Raw genomic sequence first — 14,891 nt, forward strand, 5'->3', positions numbered from 1 at the left:
ATCTGTTCTTAAAGGCAGTGTAAATCAGAAGTTGTTGAACAGATGCTGTCAGTATTACTAGATTTGCGTGATTATCTCTCAGAATTTTTTCTCCCATTGGCTACAAACAAGCCTATTTATTTTGTTGGTGGTGATTTGTAATTAAATAAGATTCTCAGTCTTATCATTAGATATGATATTAGATATACATTAAAGCAACATTAGAGTTGTTGCTTTAATACCCGGCCTCACCCGGCCTGGACCAGTTTGGATATTTCCTAGTGGAAGCTGTGTTTTCAGCCAGCTTTGTCTCACTGCTCCAAAGCTGCTGAGCATCTGAGCCTTCATTCTGAATACTATGTACATGAAAATGGAATTATCATATTTGCTTTGCTGTTACAGTTCACCTTTAGGCAAGACTGGTTCTAAGAAGATTTTTGCTGTGTCTGGTGACGCTGGACCTCAATTATCTGTGCATTTCAATGTCTGTCTTGATTTTTCTGATGTTTTACTTGTGAAACACATGCATAAATAAATAAAGATTATGTACAAGGTAAGAAGACAGGTTTATTCTGTTCATCTTAAAGGTTTTGCCAAATAGATTGTCTGATGCCTTGTTATGTAGGAAGTGGGAGTCACTCGGTTCAGCATTTAATGTAAATAACTCATACTCCCTCTACTGAGCAACACTGTAGTGAACATTTATTTCTGCATTCCTGTCACTGTATTCAGTACCCCAGTTTTCCCTCAGAATGGCAGATGTTTGTGTATTGGGCACAGAACTTTCCCCTCTCATGTGTTCCAAAGAATATTCACTTGAGTTTGGGACTAAAAAATTCAGTATAAGGGATTTATTCACCCAGGCAGCCCATAGAAATTCATAACCTCTCTCAGAATCACCTATGACTTTGTACTGCATTTGGGGGCTTTCTTTGGAGTATTTCTTTCTTTAGCTACCTTGATTAACACATCAAGGAATAGAGTGAGGTAGATGAAAGAAAACAATGAGGAAGAAAAGAGTATTTGGCTGTTAACTGCCACTTACTAATGAGTGTAATTCTTGCTCTGAGTGGAAGGCTAAGAATCACTCCAGTCCTGTGCTGAAATTCCTATCATCAGACATCCAGAGGTGATACCTTCTTTAAGTATCAGTTTTAGAAGAAGAAAAAAAGAGACAAACAATTTTGCATATACCTTAGGGATTTAAATGAGAGATTTACAGTAGTGCAGGATATGCTTGCATTTCAAAATGTATTTTTAAATCACTATATCAGTCATGGACAAACCTGGGAATTTGACTTTAAACTAAGGTGTGTGATGAGAAATATTCTATATATGTATTCCTGACAACTGCCTCTCTGAAGAGGTGCCTCTGACCCCTTTCTTTGTGCTCTGTGAAGATTAAAACAAAAGCATGTGGTAATGAATGTGGACACAATTCTTTAAGCATGTTTTAAATGCTACAAGTACTTTCTGCATTAGAGACTCTGTCCTGACAGGGAAACAAGTTAAGGGATTATTTAGCTGCTGGTGTCTCCTACACCAATCCCAGATTCCCAGGGTTTAAGCTGGCTGCTGTCCTCACTTGCCCTGCAGCCTCAGTGCTGGGAGAAACCAGCAGACTGCTCGATACTGCTGCAATTTCACCTCTGTTCAGAGGCAAGGACAGAAAGCCAGTGCTGGGAACCCCAAGGGATAAACTGACCATGACCTACATCCCCTCCCAAACCCCGCTCAGCCCAGCATTCTGGATCCCCCCTCACAATCTCACCGCTTCCCCCGTGGCCTCACATCTCCCCCTTCTCCCCAGCCTCTTGCTTTGAGTCTGAGTTCCTCAGTATGAAATGGTTTCCCTGGATCTGAGCGTGTGCTCCTTTCCCCAGGGCAGTGGGGATTGTTGACAAGAATCCTGGAACAGATCCTGTGGACAAGGATGCTGATGGTTGGGTGGGTAGATAAATAAATGGATGGATAAATTGATAGGCAGATCTATAAATGAAGGGATGATAGATAGATAGATAGATAGATAGATAGATAGATATAGATATAGATATAGATACAGATATAGATATAGATATAGATATAGATATAGATATAGATATAGATATAGATATAGATATAGATATAGATATAGATATAGATATAGATATAGATATAGATATAGATATATAGATATAGATATAGATATAGATATAGATATAGATATAGATATAGATATAGATATAGATATAGATATAGATATAGATATAGATATAGATATAGATAATAAAGAGACCTGCCTCTGTCCGGGGAATCATCCCTTCCCTAGCCAGCCCCGTGATGCTGCCGAGCCCGGATGTTCCCGGTCCAGCCCCGCCGCTCCTTCCCGTGACTTGCATATTCTCCGCTCGGTTTTTCGTTTGTGGCGGCTGCTATCTGGTGGGAAAATGTGGGAATTGCAGCAGCCGGATTTGACCCTGCCAGGGCAGAGCTCAGGGCAAGGACCGACTTGCTGCTGGGCAATAAACTGCATTTAAATAATCCCAAGGAGCGTCCAAGTCTCATCTGGTCAAGCCTGATGAAAATAAATGATAATAGTTTTATATGTGACAGATATACAGGTACTACAGGCTGTTTTCTATTAGCCCTCCCCATCATTGTTGCAATCCATGGGTTTTAATATAAAAGTACTTTTCTTCCCCCTCCCAAATGTAGGAACCTGGCAGTAGGAGTATCATGACATCAGGATTGTGCTTCACCTATCCAGATTTAAACTCCTTGGAAAATAAATTAGCTGTCATGCACTTTCAGTGGTACCTGCTAAATGTGTTGGGTTTGTATTTGTTTACTTTATAATTTTTCACTAGGGACAGTGTTTGTGTATCTGTCTTGAAATTTTCAGTTTGCCAGTGTGTCCCCTCCTTTAGAAAATATGAAACAGGTATGTACCTGTCTGATGCCTAAACAGTGAATAAACTCTTTCTGGATTTCTGCCTACAGAATGGATGTTTTCCTTTCTGTAAGTCTCTTTTTTTTCCAGAGCATCTGCATGCTGTTGGTCAAAAGCACTGAGCATGTCAAAGGATTATCCAACAGAAGGAAAACTTTTCACTGCCTAGTTTTGTCAAAACACAAAAGTATTTAAAAATAAAATAAAAGATCCAAGGATATGTGGGATAACAAAAGTCTAAACTTCACTCCTTTGTGTAAAAATCAACCCAGGTAGTTCACTGGTCCCTCTGTATTCTGGGGATGGTTTAGTTGTGTCAGGGTCCAAGGGCCATCCTGGGATCCCAGAGGGTGCCTGGTTTGCAGTTGCTACTGGAATCAAGTGGGACAAAATTGAGGACTGAGGAAGTTAAACAGAGGGCCTCAAAACCCTTTGCTTTCTCAAGTATCCTCCCCAAAAAAGGACATCTCTGCTGCCTCAGTAAAGCATACACTAGATTTCTCTTACAGAAAAACTCTTACCATGCAGCTGGATTTGGTTAAGAAATAGTATTGGCCACTTATTGAACTGCTGAACTGGTCACAGCATCTTTAGAAATACTAGACATGAATTGCATCCCCTCATGTTGGTGCATCTATGCTCACCTGTGCCATGAGTAAACAACATAATCCCCCTGATCTCTGTGTCCTTTGAAAACCTCAGTTCAGAATTTCTGCTTTCCTTCCAGGCAGTCACCAGACTGCCCATGAAGTTGTGCTTGAATCTCTTCTCCACTGACCTTCCCTTTAGGCGTCACTGGGCCGAGAGTTTCCAGAGCAGATCTCAGTATCTTCATGCCATCCAAGGGTTACAGGATTCAGAACGTGGCTTGCAGAAGGGCCAAACCTTGCACTGGGAGGCAGAAAGTTGGGTACTGGACACTTGCAGTTTCATGGGCTGAGATAGAAGGGTCCTTTTGGTTTGCTGCTACCTTCTGATAATTTTTTTGCTCTCCCATTGGAAAGAAAGGTATTCTGAGGAAAAAAGGTGAAAGTGAAGAAATCTGTTTTAAGCCAGACACTGAGAATTGGAGAATGACCAGTGCAAGGTTTAAAGGTTCATATAAACACTTTCTTCCTCCTACCTAACTCATTTGTTTCTTCCTTCTCTGTATCCATTTTAGGTCCTTTCTGATCCATGCACCTGCTTTGATTTCAAACTGCATTTACTGTCCTTCCTGCTTCTCCACAGAATTCCCTATACCCTTTTTACTCTGGTTGATTGGACCCCACCTTGCCTTTAATGCCTATTGTGATTCTCTTCTTACAGGTGCCACATCAACCAGCCCCTCCTAAGCTGTTGTCAGGATGGATCCTGCCTCTGGTTCTTTGTCCTTACCCTGTTTGGTCAATCTTGTCAACCAAACAGCTTCATGCTTGTCCTTTCTTGGTCCTTCTTGCAAATTCTTCTTTCCCTCCTCTAACCACTGCTGTCCCCTCTTTCTGCTCTCCCCTTCTGTCCCTCACTGTAAAAGTTGCCTCTCAGATGAATCCCTGTTTTCTTGCTCAGATGACCAGACAGATTTCCAAAATTAACCTGTCCAAAGCCAACCTCTTCCCATATCCATTCCTTCCTGACATGTCCTTTTAAGACAAAATATGCTGTTTTTCTGCCCAGGAAAGCATATAATCTGCCTAGGTCTTACTTTCTTATTTTAAGTTGTTTAACTTCAAACGCTCTTAATTTCCGATCTTTGGGTAGCCAATCATAGAAAGATTTCTTCACAAGCCTGAAGATCCTTGTCCTTGTTCATGAATGCCTGTGTGGCATTTCCATGCCTGAAAGGTCTTTTTCAAGGCTTTTAAAATGTCACTGAGAAAATAACCCTGTTCTCTGTTGCTTTGTGAAAAACACACAGGAAGTCAGGGCTTTTTACCCGGTGAACTTGAATTACCTGACAACCTTGTGCTGCTTGACTGCTGAACATGAGCTTGCTTCCTTTTGAATCTGTTTCCTCTGAGTCTACTGGAACAGCCACTGCAGGAAACTGTGGAAGGAGTCACAAAAAAAATTGAACAGAAGAACATGGGGGAAAATACTTAAGTAGATTGTACTTGCCCCACAACTTCTAGAAAGAGAAATATTTTAATTTTATCCATTTGAGACCTCAGGACACAAAAAACACCTGTATGGGTTTAGGGATTTGTGAAGAAAATTTCTGCGTATTTGACCTAGGAGTGAGACTGATGGTGGAAAAATTGGATCCCACTAAGCACAAATATTACAAAGATGAAAATACTTACTTCCCTTCAAAAGCATTTGTGATAGCAAAGTGTTGCAGCTGAGAGGATTTGTTTTCAAATGAGGAGTGCTGAGATTGTCATGGGTAGAGGGGAGAATTTGTTGCCTTTGAAGGATGGAAAAGATCTAAGCACACACAGAATCGTGGAATGGTCTGGATTGGAAAGGACCTTCAAGATCATCTTGTTCCTACCTTTTGCCATGGCAGGGACACCTTCCACTTTCCCAGGTTGCTCAAAGCCCTGTCCAGCCTGGCCTTGGGCACTGCCAGGGACGGAGCAGCCACAGCTTCACTGAGCAACCTCAGGGCCTCACCATCCCCACAGTAAGGAATTTATTGTAAATATCAAATCTAAACTTGGTCTCTGTCAATCTGGCAGATATCTTCTTTCCGGAATTGTCTTTGGAGACTGGAGAATGCAGAATGTCTCTGAGGAAATACATGAAGGTAGACTTTTGAAACAGGAGATTTTCCTGCTGGAAAGTACACAGGGTGGTTTTGGAGCAGATGGACTCATGAACTGATCTCATTAGCAAGCAAATATTGCTGCCTAGGAAGAAATATATTCCCCATTTTGTCTGAGGAGCAGCAGCAGCAGCATTTCTGCCTCAATCGAAAAACTGAAGTCCTGACTTTAAAGGAGTCAGTCACTGGACCAAGGGGAGATCTGTCCACAAAGCAATACCTGCAGGCTCATCTTTAGGATTTCTTTGGAAATCTGTTGCAGTTGAAGCAAGGACCAGCAGAGGTTCATGCTTCTGTTAACGCTGAATTGGTTCATAACTGTGGAATACTCCATGAGAGCTCATCCAACAGCTGGAGATCTCCTTACAAAATACAAAGTATTCAAAACTCAGCCTCCCACAAACAGCTGAGCTTGAAAACGCAGTATATAGTCTGCCTAGGTCTTACCTTCTTATTATAATTCTCAGTTGTTTAACTTCCAACACTTCTAATTTCCTATCTTTGGGTAGAAAATCATAAAAAGATTTCTTCACTAGCCTGAAGATTCTTGTCCTTCTTCATGAATGCCTGTGTGGCACTTCCATGCCTGAAATTTCCTGACTTCTGGAAAATGTAGTGCACAGCACACGAGCAATATTTGCTGTGCTTGCCCGTGTCTTTGTTGAGCTCACTTGACAGAAGTTTTGACTTTTCACGTTTGCCTGGATTATTAATGCCAAACCAAACGTCTGAACAAATACTGAGGGAGCGCGTTTATGTGCCAAAGAGTCCAGGTGGGAAATAGATTTCAGAATTTGTCCTTGCAATATCCGGAAGGTGAGAGGGGAGATTCCTGCCGAGGTTCGGGGCAGACGCCCCTGTGCAGTTCCTGCGCCGGGAGCCCAGTGGCGCTCTTGGCCAGCGCTGGGCGAGGTGGGGGGACACCAGCGACATCTGCCACCAGTCAGATCCTGCGGGGCTGGCACCGGCTGAGAGCCCTGCAGAAACGCCCCGGCTGCTCCGAAACACGCCCTGGTTTAAAGCCTTTCCAAAAGATGTGCTGGGAATCGCCGCGTTGAGACGTGCCTGGAAAAGCCAGGAGCACAAGGCGAAACAGGGAGTGTGAAGGACGGAGACGGCCTCCCTGGGCCATCCCTGCGGGATTTGGGAGGATTTCACCGGAGGTCTGGGGTGAATCAGAGTCGGTTGGTTGGTAAGCACCGGGAGAAAGAAATGTTTGCTTTTAGCAGGCTGATGGGGAAAGCACTCACTGTACTGAATGCAGACAGAGGCAGGAGGCTGGTTTATCTCTCGGGAAATGAGCCTCAGAACAGGTACCTGCAGTATTTACAATACAACCCAGAGATGGAAGGTTAGGAATGATTCTCCCAGCTTTCCTCACACTTGCATCCAGCTGAGAGCTCCGGCCACCAGCTCCACGGGACAGCCGAGAATTCGGGGTGCTGCCTGATTGTTACAGAGGCGAAAGAGGAAATCCATCCTGGGAACTGTCTGGGAAGGAGAGGCGGGGAGTGTTGGTCCATCTTTGCACTCAGCCATGGAAAACGCTGTGGTTCTGGGAAGTATCTGCTCTTCTGCACTACAGGCTTCTCCCAAGCCATCCTATCCTCGGGGTGTGCTGGAGGGGAGCTGACAGTGGCTCCAGGGATGGAGAAGAAGCCTTTATCCAGAGAGACCACAAAACCTGGCACGAGACCTCTGAGATTTCACTCGGATTCAGATCTGAATTTCCAGATGAAATACCAAGAAGGATTTTGGAAATTGAAATTGCTCAGGCTTCAGAAGTGAGGGAAGAACTTTCTTTTAGTGCTTCTGTGTTCTGAAAGATGGAGCCATACCAGGAACTGAGCAGGATATGTTGCCCCAATGCTTTTCAAGCATACAGTTTTAAGTGGCAGAGTGAAGAGAATTGATTTTTTGGTTCTTCTTGGGATAAAGATGTCATCAATAAGAGATGAGAAAGCCTGCGATATCACTGTATGACCAAGGAGATAAGATAATTCTCTGACACATGGATGGAAATCTTTCTTATTACGAGTATAGTTCCTTCATTTGTCCTAAAATACTGTGTGCCTCCATCTGGCTGTATTCAAACTTCTTTCTTTTTTAAAAATTAATACTCATCAGTTTCACTGTTGTGACACAAAGGAAAACACCAGCATTAACTCTTTAGTGCTGCACGGTAAGTGACCCTCTTTATCATTTCTCTAAAATCTGAAAAAATATAAACGTCGGTCGGAGAGCAGCATCTTCTGATGAGCAATGATATTGTTACAGCCAAGAGCTTCGTTAAGGATCACTGTTCTTCTTACACCCTTCTAGACCCGAAGCTGAAGGACACCATTTCCTTTCTGAAATGACGGGAGCAACAATAACTGAGCTCCTGCACTCAGGGTGGGGTCTGTGGAAGTTCTTCTCGGCCTGTGTCTATTCCCCTGCCGCAATGATACCAAATATTAGGATAAGTAGACGGAAATACTAATTTCCCCCTCGGAGGTGACGAGAACTGAAAAAGTGGGCACAAAGCAAGTGGATTACAGACGTCACTGTTATTTTTGGGTGGCAAAAAGAGAGAGAAGCCACTTTCCCATCGCATCTGCTGCTGTGCTTGGCCTATGGTTTGTCTTCTCTGCTGGTGATCATGATCGCAGCTCCTGAACGCGGCCCTGGAAGCAAGAAGAACGTGTCCTTCGATGAATGTTAATGGTTTAGATCTTATCACGCTTCCAAGTCAAGGGGAGATAAGAGGAAGTCGCCGAGAATTACTTCTTTCGTGCAAAATCTTTTAATAGCTAAAGTTTCCGGGAATCCTAAAGTCAACCCTAGTTGTTACTTTTTTCTTCTGATCCAGTCACGAGGTTTTAATTTTAAAACAAATGAAAACATCAGAGAATTTCCAGGACTTGACCTCTTGACTATTGTTCGACAGCGTCACTCCTTTTAGCAAACAAAAATAAAAGGAAAACATCGAGGAAATTAAAGAAAATGTACCAAAACCAAGAAGGTTATGATACTTCATAATAATAATTTTTAAAAGAGTAGTTTATTTTATAGTAAAACCTGAACTAAAAATGCTCGAACCACAGGTAAATCATGCAAGCACTATTTTTTTTTCTCCTTCATTTTTTAATTCTCTAAGAGAAAGGTTGGGCTGGGCTCCCAGGCAGCTGTGCTCATCCTCAGCGCAGTCGAGGTTTAAATCTGTCTTTGGGGCCAGCCATGCCTGCCTGATCCTGAGGTTTTTATCCCGTTCCCGGCATGAATCCGGCCTCACGGTACCCGACCGTGCTCAGAACCCCTCGGTATCCCCTTCCACCTCCGTTTTCCCCAGGCTGTTCCTAACAGGTCTGTTGTAGACATCTCTCTCTTAACGAGTTTGATTCAGCCTCTAATCATCTCATAGTAAGCATTGCAAATTCCTCAAACACCTCGTCAACACTTTGTTCTCTTCCATGACGCTTTTCCTGATAATCCGTGAGAATCTTTAGAACTTTTTTCTTTTCCTTTATCCTTTACAGAGTTTCTTGTTGAACCTCTGGAGTCTACGTTTCAATTCTTCTTTTAATGGCCCATCAATTAGTGTGATGAGAGCCTTATCTTTGCTATTGTTATCTCCTCGTTAGCGTTTCTGAATCGAGGACTTTAACTTAGGAGCTCCCTGTTTGTTTTTTTTGCCTTTTGTATTAACAGGCTGTTGGCCATACACCCTTAGGTAGATACAGGACTTCAAGTTTAATAACTTTTTCACACAGAAAACTGCATAAATAGGGCGAGGTGTGACACCCGCTAGGAAAAAAACATCATTAAGGTGATGTGCCCTAGAACAGCATCCTCATCCTGCTGTGATGGCGAGCTATGGTGAAACAATTACTTAGGGACAATTCCTTGTCAGCTCTCTGGCACCAGTTCTCATCACCAATAGCTTCTCTGACTCGCCACGCTTGCTAATTGCTGTGATGATTAAAAAGTGGAGGAGAGAAGGAAAAATCTCTTCTGTGGCAGTGGAACTTGCCGTGCCTACACAACGCAACCCAAAAGCTGTGTCTGAAGAGTTGGGATGTGATACGCGGAGCAGCGGGGATCCCGCTTCCGAGAGAGGAGAGCATTTACAGCTCACATTTTTATTTCGCTTTGGCACAAAGAGCGCGGATTCAAGCAGCAAACCCCAAACCAGCAGCGCTGTCCCGGCTGAGAGGAAATATTCCCCCTTCCGACGCTGGGTGGGGATGTTGGCCGCGGACCGGCGTTCCTCGGTCCGCCCGGGTTTGCAGACTCAGGGAGACAAAAAACCGTGTGAGCTGAGCTGCACGCAAAGGAGTCGGTGCTCTCGGGGGCTTCCAGATTCCTTCACCCGCGGCTTGCTGGCCCACACCGCTCTTCTTCGGACGCTACTAAAAAATGCTGGGAGCCGCCGAGGACGGTGGATGGATTTTTTGGAGAGAGATGGCGTGTGGGAGCCGGAGCGGAGACAGAAAGAGGCAAGTGATCTTGTTTATTCTGTGTGTTTGCGTGTGTCAGAGCGGGGCTGAAACCCTCCGCTACTCCCTGCCGGAGGAAATGGAGAGGGACTCCTTTGTCGCCAATATTGCAAAGGACCTGGGGGTTCCTCTGAGCCAGCTTGCTGCTCGCAAGGCCCGCGTTGTGTCCGAGGGGAACGAGCAGCTTTTCCGACTCAATCAAAACACCGGAGTCTTGACGGCAAAGGAATCGCTGGACCGAGAGGAGATCTGTCCGCAGAGCGATACCTGCACGCTCGTCTTTAAGATATTCTTTGAAAATCCATTGCAGCTTATCCGAGGGGAGGTGGAAATTCGTGACGTAAATGACAACTCTCCCGTGTTCCCGGAGAAGGAGATGGTTTTAGAGATTCTAGAAACAGCATCTCCTGGGTCCCGTTTCCCCCTGGAAAGCGCCCAGGACAAGGACGTGGGCATTAATGGTTTGCAAAACTACAGCCTCGGGCCCAATCCTCATTTCTCCCTCGTTACTGGAACAGCGAAAGATGGAGTAAAATACCTGGAACTTGTCCTACAGCGCCAGCTCGATCGTGAAGAGCAGGGAGAGCTGAATTTACTTCTCACCGCCACCGACGGGGGATCACCACCCAGGTCGGGCACGGCTCAGATCCGGATCGTAGTGCTGGATGCCAATGACAACATCCCGGTCTTCGAAAGGGAGACCTACGAGGTGCGGCTGGTTGAGAACAGCCCCGTGGAGCAGCTGGTGGTCAGAGTCGCCGCCACGGATCCCGATGAAGGGTCCAACGGGAAAGTGCGCTATGCCTTCACCCAGACATCGGAGCGAGCCCGGCAGCTCTTCCAGCTGAACCCGAGCACCGGTGAAATACGAGTCGCGGGAAAGCTGGATTTTGAAGAAGCAAAATCCCACAAGATGGTGGTGAAAGCCACGGACGGCGCGGGGTTATCTGCGCATTGCAAAGTGCAGGTGGAGGTCCTGGACGTGAATGACAACGCTCCGGAGATAGCGCTCACCTCCCTCACCGCCTCCATTCCCGAGGACGCCCCGCCACGCACCGTGGTGGCTCTGTTCAGCGTGCGGGACCGGGACTCCGGCGACAACGGCAGGACGGAGTGTTCCATCGACGGGGACTTGCCGTTCAGTCTCACCCCCACTTTTGATAATTACTACGAACTGAGAACAAACGCGGCTCTGGACAGGGAGAGGACGGCGGAATATAACATCACCATCACAGCCACGGACTGGGGCAGAAAGAGGCTGAGCTCTCAGGAAAGCATCTTCGTGCAGATATCGGATGTGAACGACAACCCCCCAGAGTTTACCCAGGAGGTTTACACCATGTCTGTCACGGAGAACAACAGCCCCATGCTCCGGATCGGCAGCGTGAAGGCCACGGACGCCGATGCAGGAAAAAACGCCCGTGTGAACTACGCACTGGTGCGGCAGGAGGGCAAAGAGCAGCCCGAAGTGTCCGTCAACACTGAAACCGGGGATGTTTATATCCTCCGCCCGCTGGACTACGAGAAGGTCCCCTCCTTCGAGGTGACAGTGAGCGCAGCCGATGGTGGCTCCCCGCCACTCAGCGCCCAGGCCGTGCTTCGCGTGGTTGTGCGGGACGAGAACGACAACGCGCCCGTGCTGCTGCACCCGGCCCCCGACAGCAGCGCGGCCGGAGAGCTGGTGCCGCGCTGGGCACCCTCCGGCTACCTGGTGGCCAAGGTGGTGGCGGTGGACGCGGACGCGGGGCGCAACGCGTGGCTGTCGTACGAGCTGGCCAAGGCGACGGAGCCGGCGCTGTTCCGCGTGGGGCTGCACAGCGGCGAGGTGCGCACGGCGCGCGCCGTGTCCGAGCGGGACGCGGCCCGGCAGAGGCTGATCGTGCTGGTGCGGGACCGCGGGCAGCCGGCGCGCTCCGCCACCGCCACCCTCGCCGTGGCACTGGTGGACGGCTTCTCCGAAGCTCATTTACAGGTGAGCCAGGAGGCACCGGCCGCCGAGCCCGACGGGCCGCTTACCCTTTACCTCATCGCCTCCCTGGTCTGCGTGTCGGCGCTGTTCCTCGCCACCGCGGTGGCCGCCCTGGTCGTGAAGGTGCGGCGAGCCTGGCGGAGCGAGACGGACACTTTGCCCACGTTCCCGACGACTGCCACGGAGAGCACCGCGGGCTCCCTGCCCCGCAGCTACGTGTACGATGTCTGCTTCGCCGCCGGGACCGTCAACAGCGAGTTCCGCTTCCTCAGACCCCTCTTCCCCTGCTTCCCCGCCGGGCTGCCCCCCGGCCCGGGCCAACAGCGGAGCTCGGTGTGCTCGCAGGATGCGGCCAACCTCGGGGGCGAAAGCGACTGGATTGCACAGGTGAGGGACTGTCAGGGATGAGGTGATCGTGCAGGCAGGGGGGAGGTGTGTCGCGCCCTGGCAGCAAGGATTGTTGAAGATACAGAGGAGTGGAGGGGTCCCTGGGGTGGGAGGAGATAGAGGCGGTCTCAGAGCCGCTGGAGAGGCCTCCCAGGAGGATCCAGCAGGGCTCAGCTGCTCCCCAAATGCTGACTAACCACGCCTCTCTGCATCACAGAAGGAAAGAACATTTTGGGTTGGAATGTACCTTTAAAAGCCTTTAAATACAGACCCTCATGCAATGAGCACGGATACCTTCAACTAGATCAGGTTGCTCAGACCTTGGATATTTCCAAGGGGCACCCACCACCACTCTGGGCTTGCACCCGTATCTAGGCTGAGTATTCGTGTTAGATCAAGACTTTGGAGTCATTTCAAAGGGGAGGAGTTTGGCCATGAGAAGGTGAAAAGTACAGGTAGAGATGTGTCCCCATAGTGGGTCCTGCCTGTGTGGAGCTCGTAGGGACCTGGAGCAGGAATGACAACATTCCTAGGGATACATCTTACTGGACGTGGCAGTATGGGAATGCAGCATCAGATAGGACTGCGGGGACAACTGTGCAAAGGGGTGTCACCAAGGATGTCCCCTGCACTGCTGTTGGGAGCTGACACGTGCCATTCACCAGGGTGGTGGCAGTGCTGAACTCAAGCTGCCTTACAAAGTGCAGGAGGCCACAGAGGTGGGAACCTCTGGCTTTAAATTCCCTCAGAATTTTCTGACTTGCAAATGGATAGTGTTGGCCAGAAAAGAGTGGTTATCGAAGTCAGTCACCTCTTAATATGGGATTCTGTGGGGACTCCATGGAGTTTCCAAGGATCCATCTAGCACTTCACAGTAGATTGGATGATGAACATATACGAGGTTCTAGAAACACAGACACCATCAGGGTCAATTAATATTTTTGTATTTCATAAACACTGATGACTTGGACTCAATTTACTGCGGGTTGTCAAAATCACAGCAGCCTCAGGGAAGGCAAGGACCCTTCTTGATATATCAACATTAAAACACATTTTATTATTTGTGAGAAAGTGGTTTCTGTTTGGGGCTCTTACCGTTTTGAATTACTCAAAATTCATGAAAGTTTTAATCAGACTCATAAAAATTTTACAATAACACCCTTTTGGAGGATGGTTTCTGACTTCAGGCGTTCATCATTCAGATTAGAGACCCACCAAGTCTTGTGTTCTCTTTGACTCTCAGTAGAGAGGAGTGGTGTGATGCAGGCAGGGGTGTAAGGCACATCCTCCAAGCTTCTCGGCGACGCCTCTTTCTCTTCAGCACCAAATGACAACTGCTCTCTCTGTTCTTTGCAGGGCAGTGCTCCCCTCTCTGAAGATACGGGGCCCAGAGCTGCAGATGCAGTTTGCTCTGCAAACAGGGAGCTGGAGCTAAATGTCAGCTCTGAGCAAAACCCTTGGATTGCCCATCAATAAGTGAAGAGAAGGACAAGTTTGTCTGTCCTCAAAGGGAAAAGGGAACAGACCAAACACCTACCTAAAAGGTACCACAGAGATGGAGGCTTCTCTGTGAGAGTACTTTCCCCTTGGGCAGTACTTTATTCATGTAGGTATTTTGTAATTGTGATATCGATGGAGGAGGAACCGTCCTGCATGTTGATTACATAATTATGTATGATTGTGAGAGTGCTACTGCTTCTACGTACTTCGAGAAATACTGAAAACTGGCAGCAGATCTTTAACTTCTTGTTACACCATCTTTTCTGGGGGATTTCCATTTGTGCTTTGTTTCTTTTTATGGAGAGAGCTTTGTAATAATATCTTAATTTTGTGCTGTGTATTCAGCAGCAGGCGAAACAGGTATTATGCAGAATTAAGTGGTGCTTGCAAAAGAATTTCATACTAAATAAGTAGAAGCTGTTCACATTTTGAGCTGCTGGCACTGGCACACTTGGCATATTTGACCAGTTTAGAGGTTCTCCTAATTGTAGAGAGTAGGCTTTGAACAATGTATTCTTCCTTCCTTTCTTTCTTTTTTTTTCATAAAGTTGAAATTACCATTTTGCTATTTTTAAAATCCAATATAATTAAAAGCATTGTTTGTGTTTTTTCAGTAAAATAGACGAAGACTATTACAATTAACTTAGGGCACTGTAGAATCTAGGGTGTCAAGAAGCTTTCAGGTTTTGTTTCGTCAGTCGGTGTTAATCTATAAAGTAATGTGAGAATTCCTGTTGCTGAACCATTTTAAAGAGTTTCAAATGAGTGATGAGAGAAAACAATAAAATCTACTTGGAACTCCCTCGGGTGAGTGTGCTGTCTCGAGATCACTTGCCACAGACATCGCTGAGGAAATAGCCAAGAGCAGGATTTCGGGAGTAAATCCGGGCACCTGGAGTGGAA

The 14,891-nt window shown here is 46.8% G+C and overlaps 1 protein-coding gene across 1 annotated transcript; it reads left to right on the forward strand.

Annotated features, from left to right (window-relative positions):
- The first annotated feature begins 9,151 nt into the window (after window positions 1-9,151).
- On the forward strand, window positions 9,152-14,790 carry LOC111945071 (protocadherin beta-15-like). The gene is made up of 2 exons (XM_023947757.2): window positions 9,152-12,488; window positions 13,845-14,790. Exons 1-2 carry the CDS (start codon window positions 10,053-10,055, stop codon window positions 13,962-13,964), a joined length of 2,556 nt encoding a protein of 851 aa, XP_023803525.2. The 5' UTR covers window positions 9,152-10,052; the 3' UTR covers window positions 13,965-14,790.
- Window positions 14,791-14,891: the final 101 nt, after the last annotated feature.

Source organism: Cyanistes caeruleus, chromosome 15 (assembly GCF_971803275.1).
Source record: "Cyanistes caeruleus chromosome 15, bCyaCae1.hap1.1, whole genome shotgun sequence".
NCBI classification, from domain to species: domain Eukaryota; kingdom Metazoa; phylum Chordata; class Aves; order Passeriformes; family Paridae; genus Cyanistes; species Cyanistes caeruleus.

What these genes read in the sequence shown, in the direction of transcription:
- LOC111945071 (XM_023947757.2), top strand. Translation starts at nt 10,053, where the DNA reads ATGCTGGGAGCCGCCGAGGACGGTGGATGGATTTTTTGGAGAGAGATG. An exon ending in AAAGCGACTGGATTGCACAG is followed by an intron (nt 12,489 to 13,844) that starts GTGAGGGACTGT and finishes TGTTCTTTGCAG; the next exon opens with GGCAGTGCTCCCCTCTCTGA.